Here is a 16,376-nt window from a genome sequence, read left to right as displayed (position 1 = left end):
GAGCATGTCATTAATGAACATCTATAGGCAACCAATAATGCTCCATTAAAAGGCTAAACCCAGGGTAGTATCAGAAGAGAAGTAATCCTGTGATGTGTAGCTAAAACTGCCATATTCGTTTTCTGTTTGTATTTTGAGGATGACAAAAACACAGTTAATATACTGACTTCCAAGTATTATAGACTTTTCCTTTACAAAGTATATTCAGTTTAGCTGAATAAGGTTAAAGAACACTATATGTGTATGACTCCCTCCTTTTTTACCTATGTGTGATAGGATCAGTGGATGTTTTGACTTAGCTGTGGCTCCTTCCTTTTTTTTTTGGTGATCTTACTTACTGGTGTACAAAAACGTTCAAGCTTTTAGCTGTCTCCTAAAAAAAGAGAACAAATATACAGCTTACACACGGGCTGTACACTGGCTATTTAGTAGTTTCCATCTGACTGTCATGTTGTATGTTTTATATATTTCATAAATTGTCTGCCTTATAATTATTAGAACTGGGGGGAAACTTTTTTTTTTTTTTTTAATTTCAGTTTCAGCTTCTGCTTAATTATAAAAGATTTGCTGTATTTATCCTATTAAATAGAAAGTGCTTCCCATTATCGCGTGTATAAAATCTCTAAACTTAACGCAATTTGATTATTTTATCATATATTATGGTGTCACATAATGGTCGATTGATGCTCTTTTTACACGCAGTGTTTCTGTATGAGATAGACTGCCAAAGCGCATCAGTTAAAAACTGAATACAGTACGTAAGACACAAATAAGGTAATTTGTTACCACTGATACACCCGATGGACACAATAACGACACATTAATGCGCATCTACGCTTTTAAAATGAAGCAATGTTTTGTATTGATTTTGCCAATAGGTTGTAATATCTGATAAAACCACACACCGTGAATATATCTAAATAAGTAAAGAACCAGCAGGGGGTTGAAATGATCTACTGTAAAACAAATGCTCAGTAGTGCCACTAAAACAATGTGGATGGTTAAGCAGGCTGAGGTGTATTTACTGATAAATATTAGATGGCTTGTCAAGACATCGTCATGACTTCTACACTTTGCTTCAATGACCACATAACGGTAAGCTAAGGTCCCGCTATAAATCTGAAGCTTTCAAAAGAGAGAGAGAGAGAGAGAGAGAGAGAGAGAGAGAGAGAGAGAGAGAGAGAGAGAGAGAGAATGTAATAGCTTTAAAGATCACATCTTTAGTAAGGGGATTAAATAAATAAAGACAAAGAAATACATGCAAAAAACATTCCAGATACACAACATTTGCCAACAGTGCTGCAAGGTGCTGATTCAGTGAATACAGGGTGTTACACACTAAAGAAAACACTGCGGCGCTGTACTTCAACGATGTTTTTAAAAATTAAAAAAAAGGAAAAATAGTCTTACCCAAGATGTGCCAAATGACAAGGCGTTCATCAGCAATACAAGAAAAACAGTTTTCATTTTGCAAGCATGCAGTAGCAGCAGCAGCTTGAGCTGGGACTCGGTTTTTCTTTTTTATTTCCCTGGTGTTTCTTCTAGGATGTCCCTACAGCGTTTCGTATGCAATACAAAGCTCCTCACTGATCAACTCTGTCCCGAATCCTCAAGCTCACAACTGCAGGTGAAACGCTCTGCGCTGCTCCGCTCAGCACCAGAGAGCTCGCTGACGTCACTCCAACTCCTCCTAGTGTACATTATGGGAGAATCCTCCTTAAAGACGCAGTTGAAGCAGAGCTGCTAGCGCAAGCTTGCCCGAACTTTTTGGGTTAGTACAGACGTACAGAGTATATATTAGAAACGCATTTCAACTGCCCGTAATTCTGTATATATTTTTTTTCTATAAATATATTCTGAAAGGACTCGTATGAATATCCAAAAGATACAAGTATGCTACATTTATACACGATTTTTTTTTTTTTTTTTTTTAACATTGCATATTGTTATTAGCCTAATTTGTAAAGTTTTATAATGTCCTTGGTAATTGTATAGTTACCTAATGCATTTGGGTTTTTAAAATCACAACTATGTTTCCTTACCTGTATGTGGATATTTTTTGTTTGTTTGTTTGTTTGTTTGTTTTTCAATTACAAAACTGCATTTTAACTCTGGAGGTATCCTGGGCTAATTTTAAACACTATGATGAAATCTGACGTACAAAATTTCTGGAGTGTAGAAATAGAGAAGCCTTTAACTAATGTCTTTCAAACAAGAGACGGGACATTTGGAATGCGTTTCCATGCCACTCAAGCACATAGTCTAGTTGAATAATAAGCACGTCAATGGAATTCATAATGCTGCTGATTGCTCGCACTCTAAGTGCAGACGTAATTCAATTTATCAACACAGAGTCCTGCTAAAAAAAAAAAAAAGTAGACCAATAATTACTTATTCAAATTTGATCATTGCAAATTCTTCATTTCCACAAACCTTGACATTGGTACAGTACACATGTTTCCCATATTTCCATATCTAAGAGGTGTAGCTAAGGAACTAATCCTATCAAACAGAATACCACAGTGACAGCACATCACCCATCAGGCTATTTATTGCAAATACTGAGCATCTGCACCCACAAATATTAATAAATAAATAAATAAATAATCAACCATGTTTATATCTCGTACTATTTTTCAGTTTCATTACAATTATTGTAACTGGTGTTGGCTTATGAGATCATCTGGTGAAGATATACCCTTGTAAATTTGACTCTCCCAAACCTAATAAATAATTAATAGGCTGTTCAGAATCCTTTCCAAAATGACCTAACAATGCACAACCATTGCGTGTTGAAAATGTAATTTTCACAGACAAAAAAAGGAGAGTGTTAACTTAATTTATGGATGCAATACAGTACATCAAGTCTTTATCTCGCAGAATAAAGAGGTACAATTGGGAACAAACAGATGTCTCCAGTGAGGCTTTCTAGCTTCTAAATTATTCATGGGTGCATTTTAGGAAAGGAAGATACAGCAGTGATTATGTGGAGTGAACAAAGATAAGCTTTCTTAAAAAGCAAAACACTTATTAGAAATGATTTCATCTTAAAAGAGGTCTTCACAACGATATCATTATTTATCAGAGTTCCTGTGTTGATTTTGCATTTTCTACAAGCAAGCGTGTATGCAGATAAGGTTGGATACGGGTGTAATGAATTATAGATAATACATAAGAACATAAGAACATAAGAAAGTTTAGAAACGAAAGGAGGCCATTCGGCCCATCTTGCTCGTTTGGTTGTTAGTAGCTTATTGATCCCAGAATCTCATCAAGCAGCTTCTTGAAGGATCCCAGGGTGTCAGCTTCAACAACATTACTGGGGAGTTGATTCCAGACCCTCACAATTCCTTGATAGCATGATAAGTTCAGTAGTTTAAATTAACTTAACATAAAATAACACAGAGTTTAGAGCAGTCGTTGATTTGATTTACGATGAATGTATATGATTAATTCTCACCTGCTCCAGACTTTAATGTCTAAATCAGTAATGTCATAGAACGTGATTTGTACATGTCTTCATTGCTTTAAAACACTAGTCTCTGACACTTCCCATCGGTGTTACAGAGTCTTTAAATGCAGCATTTTGAGCACAGAATCCTAGGTTATATATAAGTGAATATGTAGAGTTATTTATGTTGTGTGTAGAGTGCCTCTTATTGTGTAAGAGATGTCATCTTGTGTAGTTTGGGTGACAGGACCCAATCTCTTATACAATAAGAGACACCATACACACAAAGTATTAACTTCTAAAGGAAAAAGATTCAGAACAAACATACATCCTTAAATTGATTTCAATGCTCCGTATATAACACCTCTTTTTAGAAATATATTTTTAATTATTATTCACTATAAATTATTAATAAGACATGGAATCTTTTGATGTGTCCTGGAGCATTACCCAGCGATTCAACTTTTGTTTCACATTTGAGTTTGGACTATTGATTTGTTGTGATTGGAATAATATAATACAATTGACTTTTCATTGGATATGTCAGCTATTTACATTAAAAAAAAAAATTGATTCAGATTTCATACAGATTTTACTATCCTAGTCTGTTTCTTTGTTTACAAACCTTGGCAAGGGCACTGGAACTAGGGGTGCTGGGGGTGCAATAGCACCCCCTGGCATTGCATGGCTTCCATCATATACAGGGGTTACAGTTTCATTCAATGGCTTTCAGCACCCCCACTTTAAAAATTGTTCCAGTGCCACTGAACCTTAGCTGCCATAAAACCAATTCAAAGTTCAATTATACCAGCTTTCAGTTTCCTGATCCCTTTTAGTGGCAACAACACACCTCTGAAAAGAGATTTTGCATCTCAGTGGAACTGCATTTATAAATACCTCCCAGCAAGGGTAGCAATTAATAATGAATGGTGGGCTTAGATCATTGTTTCAAATCATGGCTCACCCTGCCAAAGCATGTGTCCTTGGGCATGCAATGTTACTTCTAGTGCCACGATCTAAAGTTAATGTAATTTTGTACCTCAGTTGAGTTGGTGGGGATAATAAATGATGCAGAACTTACAGGCTTTGTAATGGACACAATATTAAACACATAAACATGGCATTAATACATTAGGACCCAAACTCTGACTACTGAGCTCTACCAAATTTTTTGAGCGGTATTCTTGATGTAACACAATCACGTTTCCAAAGTGTTTTCTCTTATTTTTACTAGAACCAAATAACCAACTTTGTGGTTTATTTAAGGTCTGGTGTTGTTCACTTATTTAATACATGAGAATTTTCCATAAAATGAAAAACAGCCAAAAATGAAAACAGAAGAAATGAACCCCTGCTCTGGAGGACTAGCAGCATTAAACTCCAGCTAGCATTATCGTGTGCTAGATATCTGCAATCAAAGGGTGTAACTAGTTTAACTCTTGAATCATTCTGTTAACAATGTCTGATATTAAACTTGCACAGAAAAAAAAAAACACAAAGTAAAAGGCCCATTTCAAATTTGCAAAGACTGAACAAAGGTTTTTGAGCTATAAGTCAAAATTCCCTTAGGTAATTAATGGCAAAAAAGGAAACTCAATTGCAGAACATTAAGCATAACCTCTAAAATAGCCCTTGGACAAAAAAGATACATACATAGCTTATTCTAAAGGCCACTCTTTAAATTGAATGCAAGGCATACCCTGGTATTAAATTAAAGAACTCCACATACAAAAAAATTAAATCTACAAAAAAAAAGGATCAAACATCTAGGTAATCTTGAAAATAACTTCTCCAGAATTGACAGAAGTAAGTGGCATATCTCTCGACATATCCTGTACATTTTGTAATTTTAAAAAGCTTCAATAAATCTTAGATTACTGGGGCTACACTGCATCCTTACTATCTATTTGGTGGTAACATCATCTGATGTAAAATGTCTGTAGCCATACCCATTTGAGTTAGTGCCTGGATGAGTGACCCTCCATGGCATATCAGGTGAATGTAGGAAATGGTGTTGCTGGTGTAATGCATCTCCTCCTAGCGGCTGATGAGTTAATTTACAAGACTGACATCAGCATGAGACCCGTAGTTACCTCTCGACAGCAGAGTTGCTCTTTAGTTGAATAATAAGAAGTTTGTCTTTGAACCCTATGGTTTGCGTTTCGCGTCCAGCCCTGGGCATTTCATTCAATTCAATGGGCAGGAGTTAAAATCCCTACTTGGCTTATGTCTGAGGAAGGCATTGGTGGCTCTATCCTTCTGTTGGAGTTGTTTTCTTTCTTTTTACTTTTTTACCAAGTTGACAGTTTCCAAAAGGTGCACAGCAAATGGCAGCATTGCAAAATTATTATTTCAAAAGGCTTTATAAGAAGAGGGTTTTCATAAGAGGAAATCTGTTCTTCGCTATTGGACTGAAGTGACTTTGATGATAGTAAACAAGAGCGGACTGCAGCACCGCAGGAGTCAGGACAGAACATCTTGTTTGTTAGCAATTTATTAGTATGTATTTATTTATAACTATGGCTCCTCTTCACAAAGTTTTAACATTGAGATTTTAATATTTTGTTTTGCGTGAAATGGAGTTTTTTATTCAAGAAACCATTCCGTTATTTGCTTGTTTAACTAAAACAGTTTCATGAAAAGAAAACCTTGTATATTTATAAAACAGTGGGGGGGGGGTAGGGATTGAACCAGGAACTTGTAGATTCCAACCAATTATGTTACAAAACAGACTGAAAGAGGAGTTAATCCAGGAGGAATGTGGCTTTACCTCATGGAGTGTTGAACTCTATACTTTGGAGAAGATGATATTATGAGTAATAAACCATGGATGAAACTTGCATTCCCAACATTTTTTAGCAACTGTATCTATCTTCCTTGCTATTGAATCCTACAGTATATAGCTGCTGGGGAGTAACCTCACAGGCATTTAATAAGCCAACAATATACTGGCTGTTACCCTATTGCTCTTCGTGTGTTTGAAGTACTGTAATGCAGTCTATGACATCTGAAGATCATTTTAAGCAATCATCAGTACTGGAAACTTCCTACTCCTGTGCTTTGAACTAAAGTTCCAGCTCACCGAGTTTTCTATACTGGCTATCCTTTTTTCTTAGCAGATAAATAATGAATCATACTAGCCCTGGAATATGACTCCATAGCCTCCTTGTCAACACACCTTTGTAAATAGGAAGATTGAGATCCCCTTTATGTTAACAGCAGCATGGCTCTTTCTATGACTGAAGAACAGATGAGCAAGATGCCTGTTTGGAATTAACTTGACAGGATCAGTTCAAGGGGACCCCAGTATTGAATGTTATAAAGTCATGTTTTTGCTAAGGGGTTATTCAATTTCAATAGCTAGATCTGCAAGGCATGGTTTCTGCCCTTACTGGAATAGAGCTACCGATATGACAATGCCACTATCTATTGATCCAGAGGGATCAGAGCCTGCTTTAAAGAGTACAGTGTGGACTTCACGCTAGCCTGGGCAATTGTTACATTTCAATCTACTAAAAAGCTTTCCAAGAATGAACTGACTGACACTTCTAAGAAAGGAAACCACAATGTCCTGCACAATATTGTGTCTGAGGCACTGAAAGACAAATGGTCAGTAATTAAGTAGACATCAATTAGACCCATTGACCTGACCATGTTCAGGTACACTATTGGCCTGATTTTTCTTTTGCATGCTACACATTTTGCTAGCTGTGTAGTTTATTCCTCCTCTCCAAACTTATCTTAAAGTCATTTTTCTAAGTAAAGTTCCCAGCACCAAGAACAAACACATGCTAGCCCAGTGTACACAATATGATTTAAAACATCAATTAATTAATTATTTGCTCATTGATTTAATACTGGCTTTGTAAAATGCAATGAAGATTTTTCAGTATCAGGTTAGAAGTATTTGAAAGACTTTCTAAATAAAGGTCTTGGTAGCGATACTAGGGTTAAGGTGCTCTTGTATGAATCACTTAAGGTTATCCACAACACACCAGGGATATCATCACTTCATTCCTTCAATAATCCACAAGCACCTGGGGAACACGCCCCTGGAGACATGACCTGCTGCGTGGTTCACTGGGTGAGTAATCTTCTGAGGAGAGAACCGGAGAGCCCTTGTTAGCAGCTCCAGGATGACAACTTCAGAAAGAAAGAAGACAAAAAATAGGAACAGTCATCAGTATTCTGGAATCAGCTAGAATGCTGTGCCAGGGTTCCATGCAGTTTCTCAGCTGGAAACACAACATTCTCGCTGTAACAAAAAAATAAAATACAAATAACACTAACTTTTCTTTTTATAAAACTAGACCTGGAATCTCTGGATTCTAGTTGTATTTTGGATGTAAAGATGCACTTTTAATCCATTTACAAGTATATTCTATCCCTTAATGTATGGTTCATTGTTTTAACCTGCACATGAAGTAAGACATCTGCTTTGTGGATCCAAAAAACAGTACAGTGCATTCAACCCTTTCCAAATTTTTTTTGGAAGACTGTGCTGCAATCATTTTTGCAATCAACAAGTCTAGTGAGTTGAGTGCATTTCAAAGCCAAGGGGTAGTTGTTCTGCAATCAAAGTTAGCTTTATTGCAGAGTGCTTTAAAAAAAAAAAAGAAAATACATTTCTTGAGGCTTACCTGGCGGCTTTCTATTCCCTATGCCTAATCTTTTGGTGGGGTTACCTTGGTTTATATTGTCTCATCATAAGTGAGCTCATGCTCTGAGACCACTGGGCCAAGATATTTCTCACAGTAAAACACAACACCTTTTATTTCATCACTGAAATTAGTCCAACATTGTAATAATGATCTGTGTGCTACGTTACAAACATGTACACTAGTTCCACTGCATATGGTATGTATGTATATATGTATTGTAAATGATCCTCGCACTCTCACGATTCGTTGCCCCTTTAAAAGCAGACCCAAACACGGAAATGGAGTTTTATGGTGCTTGCGCACACTTTTAATAAACACAAATCAAATAAACAAAACACAAACAAAACCTAACTCCGTTTTGGAGCTCTGACTATACACCAACAGGTCCCTGACTAACACGCAGGACGCAAGCCGTTTACCTGTCACAAACAAAAAAACACCATACCTCGCTCTTGACTGCTCGGAAACAGACCTTCTGCTTCCCACCTCTCAGCAGCCCTAAACAAACAAACTGCTTTCTTTAAATACCCTGCACCTGGCTCTAATTTGCAATTAACACCAGGTGCAGGGGATAACTAAATAATTAAACAATAAAATAATTAAGCAAACTTGCATGCTCACATGTTTTTAGCAGGGAGGATTTTAACCCCCTCCCTCCTGGATTACAGTATGTATGTACAAATGTATTCCTTTTACTATTGCTGGAGAATCCATCCACAGGCAACAGACCGCCTTTTCAGAGATCTTTTTATTATAGGCTTGTGGAATAAAGGCTGAAGCTTTGACTTTAAACATGTTTTCTATTGTGGATCTTCAGTATGGAATTTAATTTAAAATACTCTTTTGCACCTTGCTGACCTTGTCTCTGGATTGAAGTGTGTTTTACGAGTGCGCTGAAAGCCTTTATTACAGAGTTGCTTGTAAATATCAGAGTTTAACAAACACAATACAGCCAATAGGATGTAGCCAGGAGGCTCTGGTTTCATTTAACTTCTTCTGGAGAGCGGTGGACATCAGCATTACATCTGAATGAGCTGTTACTTTTAATAAGTAGTCTTACTATAAGACCACAATTTGTCAGCTTTGACCACTGTGTCTAAAACAGCTTTGCAAAGTCAGGAACGTGAGGGACATTCAATTTACATAAAGGTAATGTCTTTGTAAGTTTAAAATAAATAAATAAATATTGGCATTTATAATGATTTCAGTTACATGAGAGCAGGTGTTAAAACTTCATGCTGATATTGGACTCGCCAAGATAAGCACCAGCTAAGACATAGGTTCTTTTACTGTGAACTAATGTGATCTATCTTTGTTTCCTTCCATATGATGATGTAGATATCCTTCTGCCTGGCATTGATGGCTGAAGTGTAATGCTGGCTCCAGGGATCAGCCCATTTTGCCTCCCCATACAATGTATTACAAATAGAAATAGTAGAAATAAAAAATTCAGCAGCTGAATAAATCAATATGGAATGAGAGCGGATTTAATTAGATCTAATTGGAAAACAAGTGACAAATCAAACCAAAAACAACAAAAAAGCCAAGTGCAGGTTCATAACAGCATGGGGTCTGCACGCTTCATAGCCCAGTGCACTTCCAACTGAGATCAAACTGAGCTCCTGGTGCTGCTACAGCAAAACACAAAGGTAACCGTAGACTATAGTATTGTCAGAACTGCAATAGATTATAATATTGTTACCCTTAAAAGGTGTACTGCAGAATATCATAAAAAATAACATTGTAATAAAGCATGGTAAAAAAAACAAACATAGGCAAGCATGAAATACTATAGGTAAAAGCATGGTATATATACATAGTATGAGCAGGTTCTGGAACAGTTCTTAATACTAATTCATTGTTACTGTTTTTAAAAGCCGACACCCAAATCCTTTAAAAAAGAGATCTGCAATCTCAATTGTTTTTTTTGTTGTTTTGTTGTTTTTTTTCTACCAGGGTAAATAGAGGCTCAGATTGAAATAGATATGCACATTCTGCTGCAGTGTTTTAAGATATGGGGTGCAGTTCTTCACAATGGGAAACCTATTAAATCGATAGCGAGGCGTATTACTGGCTTGGCATTTCGCCTCAGTGATGAATACAAAAAAGTCAAAATCATGTATTTGAGCAATTCAAGTATAACGGGTCAACTCTTTACTAGCAACCCAGAAAATTGATATGGTCTTGTTTGTTGAAGCCTCCTGGCTGTTAAAGTTTTAAGCTTTATTAAACTATTAAATAAAATAAATAAAAAATAACAAACATCTCATATTACCTTGCCGTCCTGTGATGGGAAGAATGAGTTCCACAGTGAAAGTTTAAAAGTGGGTTGAAATGATAGAGAATGAAAGCCATCTCAGCAAAATGTATCTACAACAAGGAAGAGAGGAGGGCCGACTGCCCTTTAGCAGTCTGTAAAAAAAACAGAAACTGTTTTTGTTTTTTTTGTTTTTTTGTTACCTGAGGTACTACATTTACATTTTATTTAAAGTGAATAAACAACTATTTCGTTAAATAATCTACTGTAATGAACAGGTTGGCTCACTGGTGTTTTGCCTGCAGGAAGATTATTCCCATCATTGGATTTAGACACATAAAGGTATAAAGAAAAAGCAAGGCATGTTGAACTAGCACAAAGCGGCTCTACATAGTTAAATTCAGAACGGACATCCTCTCCCCCATGATCCAGTCACACTCTGCGAGCGAGGAGCAGAAACTGGACTGCTGCAAGTGCCCAGGCACAGACAGCACAGACTCTTCTGCTGTTATGCACCTAAACCTTTGAGCACCCTTCTTTGTCGCATTGGACCAGAGACTCAAAGCCAGTTATTTTTCTAGTTTGGTTTAAAAAAAAAAGTGTCATATTTTCTTCCATTATACACTTTAGGATGGCATTACTTCAAAGTCACTATAAATGTAATTTTTTCCCATACCAAGTACAGTGCCGGGCCCTAGAATGTGACTTGTCTGTACAATTGAATACTACCCAGGAAATGAAATGGCACAAGAGAAATCAAGCCATCGTGTTGCATTAATCAAATGCATCTATACGGCTTGTTATTTCCATGAAAAAAAAAAAAAAAAAAAAAAAACAGTGTTCAAGATACAGCACTGAGGCAGAATCCGAAAGAAAGAAAAATAGCAAATGACATAAACCAGAACGGATCACTGAACAAAACACAAAGTACAAAATGCAAATCGATCACAGGATTCAGGTAAGGTCGACAGATCAATCAACCTTTTGGTCTCACCTATGATGTCATTCTAACCCCCTGATTGGAGTAGGGCTTTATGCTTGATGCCCAGCCGCCCATTAAAATAATAATATTTACGCATATATGCACATCTTTTTCTGAATGCCTGCCAGCATGTATAAAACTATGAGAAGCACAGCCTTCTCCAGTTAGTCGATAGCACAAGTGGTGTTTAAAAATCTCAATTCAGCTCTGCAGGGTTAAAGCTTTGAAGGCATAATTAAATACTTTAATTGCATGTACTAATTAGTGACTGTGGTATTTCTAAGCATATAAACACTTTCTTGTGTGGTTTCCCACTGGAGTACAAAAATACAGACTCTTGGAGTCAGAAAAAAATAAACAGCTACAAAGCCTTGTACTGTAAATATAAGTGCAGGAAACTCTATATTTTTAATCATTTTGTTTTTGCACATGTTGCACTTTTCTAAATATTGTATACTGCTCTGAATGAACTCCTTTTGTCATATCCCCAGATTTACCTTTTTATTAAATGTGGCTGCCTGCTTCTTGGTGTGTGATATACAGGTATATTATTTAGTATCCATTTGCATGTTACCCTTTTAGTTTCTTTTCAGTTGCTTCAACTCATAAGGAGCATTAATGTACTGTACAGTGCTACAGCAAACAGATCAATAGTTATGGCCCATTCTGTAGCTCACACTTACAGCCTCTGTCATTGTTCCAGCCTTGTTCTTAACTGTTGAATTGAAACCAATTAAAACTTCAATCAGGTTCTAAAGCAGTAAAGTGTGTGACAATGCCTGTTAAACCTGGAAGTACAAAAAACTGTTTGCCAAATTTGTTTTGAGCAAATTCTTTAAAAGATGCTTCATGGACTCAAGCTGAAACTTGCTTGATATGAACCAAAGATTTTTCAATGCATACCATATACATATAATACAAAAGTGCATTCTCTGCTTCGTTTCATAACATTTAAAAAAAAGTTAATAAGAATTTATTAGCACAGCATTAAATTAGCTTCATAAAGCCTTACAATAAGAGATGATCTACTATCTAATGGCAATTGCAATGCCATTGCTTTGTTTCTCTTCTGGATTGTAAGACACACATAAGGTTCTGCCATCTGCTTCTCTCTCCAAGCTTACAATATTGGCACATAGAAAACAAACACCTTACAATGCTTCTCAATGTTGAATGGATCACTAGGGTTCATTGCAATACTGCACATGCAGTTAATATTTAATGGCTACACTGTTTCATTGCTAAACTCTTGATGTTATATAAAATCAAGGTGAAAAAAAAAAAAACTTTTAAAACAAATGTTGGGTATAAATTTAAAACTTTTTACATTATCAGTTAAACTTTTCAGCCAGAATATCTTTTGCACTATTGCTAAGATATACATGAAAAATGCCAACACGTTTTATTATACAAGATACCCTCTATCTGATCACAATGACACAGTCCCTAGGTTTAAGATGAATAAGTGTGGCTCGTATCATGATCTTCATGTAAATAAACTGTAATAACTTAGTAGTTACTGTGCATTTTCTTTTAATAATGGAACTTAAAAATAAAGTCGGAAACAAAATGCTGTGCTTCACAGTAAAAAGGGATCACTTACCTATTGAGCCATCAGTCAAGTTTATCCCATAGGGTCTCAGCTGGCTAAGGGAGGCATGCGATGTGCCTTCCCTGCACTGCATCATGCTTGCTGTTTGACTTGGAGACCCTCAAAAAAGCAATGCTGTACTGGGCTCTAGCATTTATATAAATAATGACAAATGCCTGCCTGTTAAAGCCTTAAGCCCTGACCGTTTTTTGATTTAGTTATCTGTCCCACACCGTGCAACACCAATCACTTGTCATCATCTTAAATAACCTCTTGGATCAACTGCACAAAGGTCTGTACTGATTAATGACAATAAGCATTAGTCATTGCAGTATCAGAAACAGTTGGTTCCTAATGCAATGAGACAGACTACAGACATAATACAGATAATCAATATTTAGATGTAATCTGGTGTGGGATCAGAGAGGAAAAAAAACAAACCAAAACCAAACTCTGTAAAATTAAGTAAAATGCAGCGGTATAACCTGAATGTATGTTAATTTACTGGAATTGTTTTTAAATACATTTAAATTTAAGGCACTCAGTCTTGTTAATTTGGGGCTATTCCCACTTCAAACTATAAAAAGTAAAGGTATTGTGTTCACCCATGCTTTCTGCCTATCAGTGACCTGTCTCAGTAGCATTATTTTTTTTTTCCAGAAATTAACTTTTCATGATTGAGAATATTCCCCCACTGAATTCAATAAAATTGACAAGCTTGCAAACTCAGGGGTTACAGTTCCAAGGTGTTCTTTATCATAATTAAATTATTCGTCGATTAATAGACATGTTTAGCAAGTGGTATTGAATCCGAATTGCTTTCTCTAGCATATTTTCCCAATTAGCTTTTCAGGTCAGGCCATTTCTGCCAGCCAGACAAATACAACAAGAAACCCATCATTTAACAGTTTCACGTCTAATTGAATTCCATTCCCTAAAACCCTGAGAAATATACATTACACCTGCCAGGGCAAGCTGTCTGTTAATGACTCCCCAGCACCCCTTCTCACTTTTGCAGCATTAAAAATAATGATTTCAGGTTCACTTGAATATATTTGAACAGGAAGCACACAGCTTCGTCCTTGTTTCCGACTCGTTATACAGTAAGCCAGCCGATTATTTTTCACATAAAAGGTTGCAATGTGTCCTATTAAAAAGCTGTACTATAATTGTACAATATGCACTGCATTGTCTTTAAATTACTAAAAAAATAAACAGTGTTTATAATAACAGCCGCTATTCATAATAACCTAGCTACTGTACCACAGGTCATTGTGCAGCACATATAGATGCCTGCAGCCTTAATTGACAGGCTTATATAAAGTACTGATAATGCAAAAGGACCTAATAGCAGTAGGTAACCAGGTACAGTACATTAAAAATTACTAATATTAGACTAAGGAAAGAAGACCAAATTAAGGTTGTACATCTATATTTCAAGATTAAATGTTTAAATGTTAGTCCAAATTTTATACACAAAAAGTAGATTTAACTCAAGTGATAACTGCTTACATGTCAGCACAAATATTGGTCAAGTTTTGTATAATAATATTTTCTCGATTGAACATTGATGTTATGTATTCTGGCTTTTGAGAGGAATTATTTGACATCTTTGATGTTACTCTGTCTTTGAAGCATTTCTTGTGATGTGTTTTAAATGCTACGCTGACCTACAGCTTTTTTATTTTTATAAATTGGGTTAAAATCAGTGGAATAAATTAATATTTCATGAATGGCAGCCTTAAAATTAGTTCTTAACAGTAAGATGCTATCACCATCCTTTCTGCAATTTGCCAAACCTATTGCCTAATGTGGGTCAAACACATTTCCTAGTTGAAGAAGATTAATTTAATCTGGGAGCATTGTAGTATTTAAAAGTATTCAGGTGTTAATTTATTACTAACGAAAGGAGAAAGATTGAAAGTGCTCCAAATGAAAGCGTTCCATCAAATGAACACTCACCTGCGCAAACTTTTCTGACACCTTGCATATAAAGAAACCTTTCCCAAGAGGTTCAGATATAGACTCTACGTCCCTTGTGCATCTACTTTGATCTTGTTCTTCTTAGAACCTTTAACAGGAACCAAATTTTAGCAAAGATGACTTAAAAATTTTTAAATACTATACTCAATACTGATTTAAATAATCTGGGCCATAAATAATAAATAAATAAATACTTTCATTGTTAATACATTATAAGTTACAACACCCCCACCCCCACCCCCCCCCACCCCCCCCCCCACCCCCACACCGGCCGGCCGTGTCGGGTCAAGATTTTAGTTCTAAAATACAATCTCCTGGTTTATGAATATTTGCTCTTATTAACTAGGCTACTTTACACCACCTTGATGAAGCTACAATCAAAGACTTTGCTTAATTAATGAATGAATGGTACAGTAGCTGCATGCACTGATTTAATTACAGTACATCTTAGCTCAGGGGTGCATTGAAGGTTATTTCCCAGTTCTGGAAGTTTGACTAGCATTAAAATAAACTCTGCCAAAGGCTTTGATTAGAATTAGATATTTTTCTTAATTGGGGTTCGTGACCTACATGCATTAGTCAGTTCAGAAACTATTCTTAATTGACTTGCTGGCCATGTGCACAACAGGGAAATCAATCACATTTAGCCTAAGCAAGCAAACAGAACAATTTGGTTTACATCTTTTATTGTTTCAACCTTAGATTGCATTCACAGTGAAGTTTATAGTGCTCATAAACTGCAGGTAAACTGTGGTCAAACACATAGCAGTTTTATTAATTTAACACAATGCTATAATGGTTACAAAATAAGTGTGTGTTTCTCACTAGTTGTGTTATTAATACCATGAATGAAAACATTTTAAATATATATAGACTGCACTATTTCTTTTAAATGTTCACATTTATTATTAGTAGCCTGCCAATGCAGTAGCCAAAACTAATCCAATGGGTCCATTTCAATTAGCAGCCATGTAGCAAAATGCTTTTCACAGCATAAAAGGTCAAAAATGGTGCTTCCAAATATTCAGGTGTGCACTGGCGGATGTCACCTGAAGGGAATTGGAACCTAGGCACCTGGTCTGGCAGCCTCAACATCGAGTCTCACCACTCGACTCTGTTTCCAAGCCCTACAGCTGCCTGATCAAAGGTAAATATGTACACTGGCTTCAAAGTTGTAAGACATAACTACAGTATGTACTATCTTTTGTTTTTAACATTAAAACACATTTTCAGATCATGAGCTACAGTAATTATCTGATAATTTCACTATATACTGTCTTGAGACACTTTAGACACAAGACCAAGAACTGCCCTTTTTAACTTTGCCGCTGTAAGTTCCCTCATCCAGAATAACATGTGTCTGAACTGTATAGCTGTTTAATTCCATTGCAGGGAAACCAAACAAAAACATGTTATATTGGATCTGGAGGAACTAAGAGATTTTTCAATAC

The 16,376-nt window shown here is 36.1% G+C and overlaps 1 protein-coding gene across 2 annotated transcripts in view; it reads right to left on the bottom strand.

The window, feature by feature from the left end:
• The window catches only part of cdh4 (cadherin 4, type 1, R-cadherin (retinal)), a 240,318-nt gene extending 238,686 nt beyond the window's left edge, over positions 1-1,632 (bottom strand). For both annotated transcript variants that reach the window (XM_041224860.1, XM_041224861.1), the window contains exon 1: positions 1,411-1,632. In XM_041224860.1, the coding sequence (XP_041080794.1) occupies positions 1,411-1,467 (57 nt within the window). In that variant the 5' untranslated portion in view covers positions 1,468-1,632. The remainder of the gene's footprint in view (positions 1-1,410) is intronic.
• Between the last annotated feature and the right edge of the window lie 14,744 nt (positions 1,633-16,376).

This window comes from Polyodon spathula, chromosome 23 (assembly GCF_017654505.1).
Source record: "Polyodon spathula isolate WHYD16114869_AA chromosome 23, ASM1765450v1, whole genome shotgun sequence".
Classification (NCBI taxonomy): Eukaryota; Metazoa; Chordata; class Actinopteri; order Acipenseriformes; family Polyodontidae; genus Polyodon; species Polyodon spathula.
The sequence above is the reverse complement of the archived record's forward strand: the minus strand, read 5'-3'. Positions and strand labels throughout refer to the sequence as shown.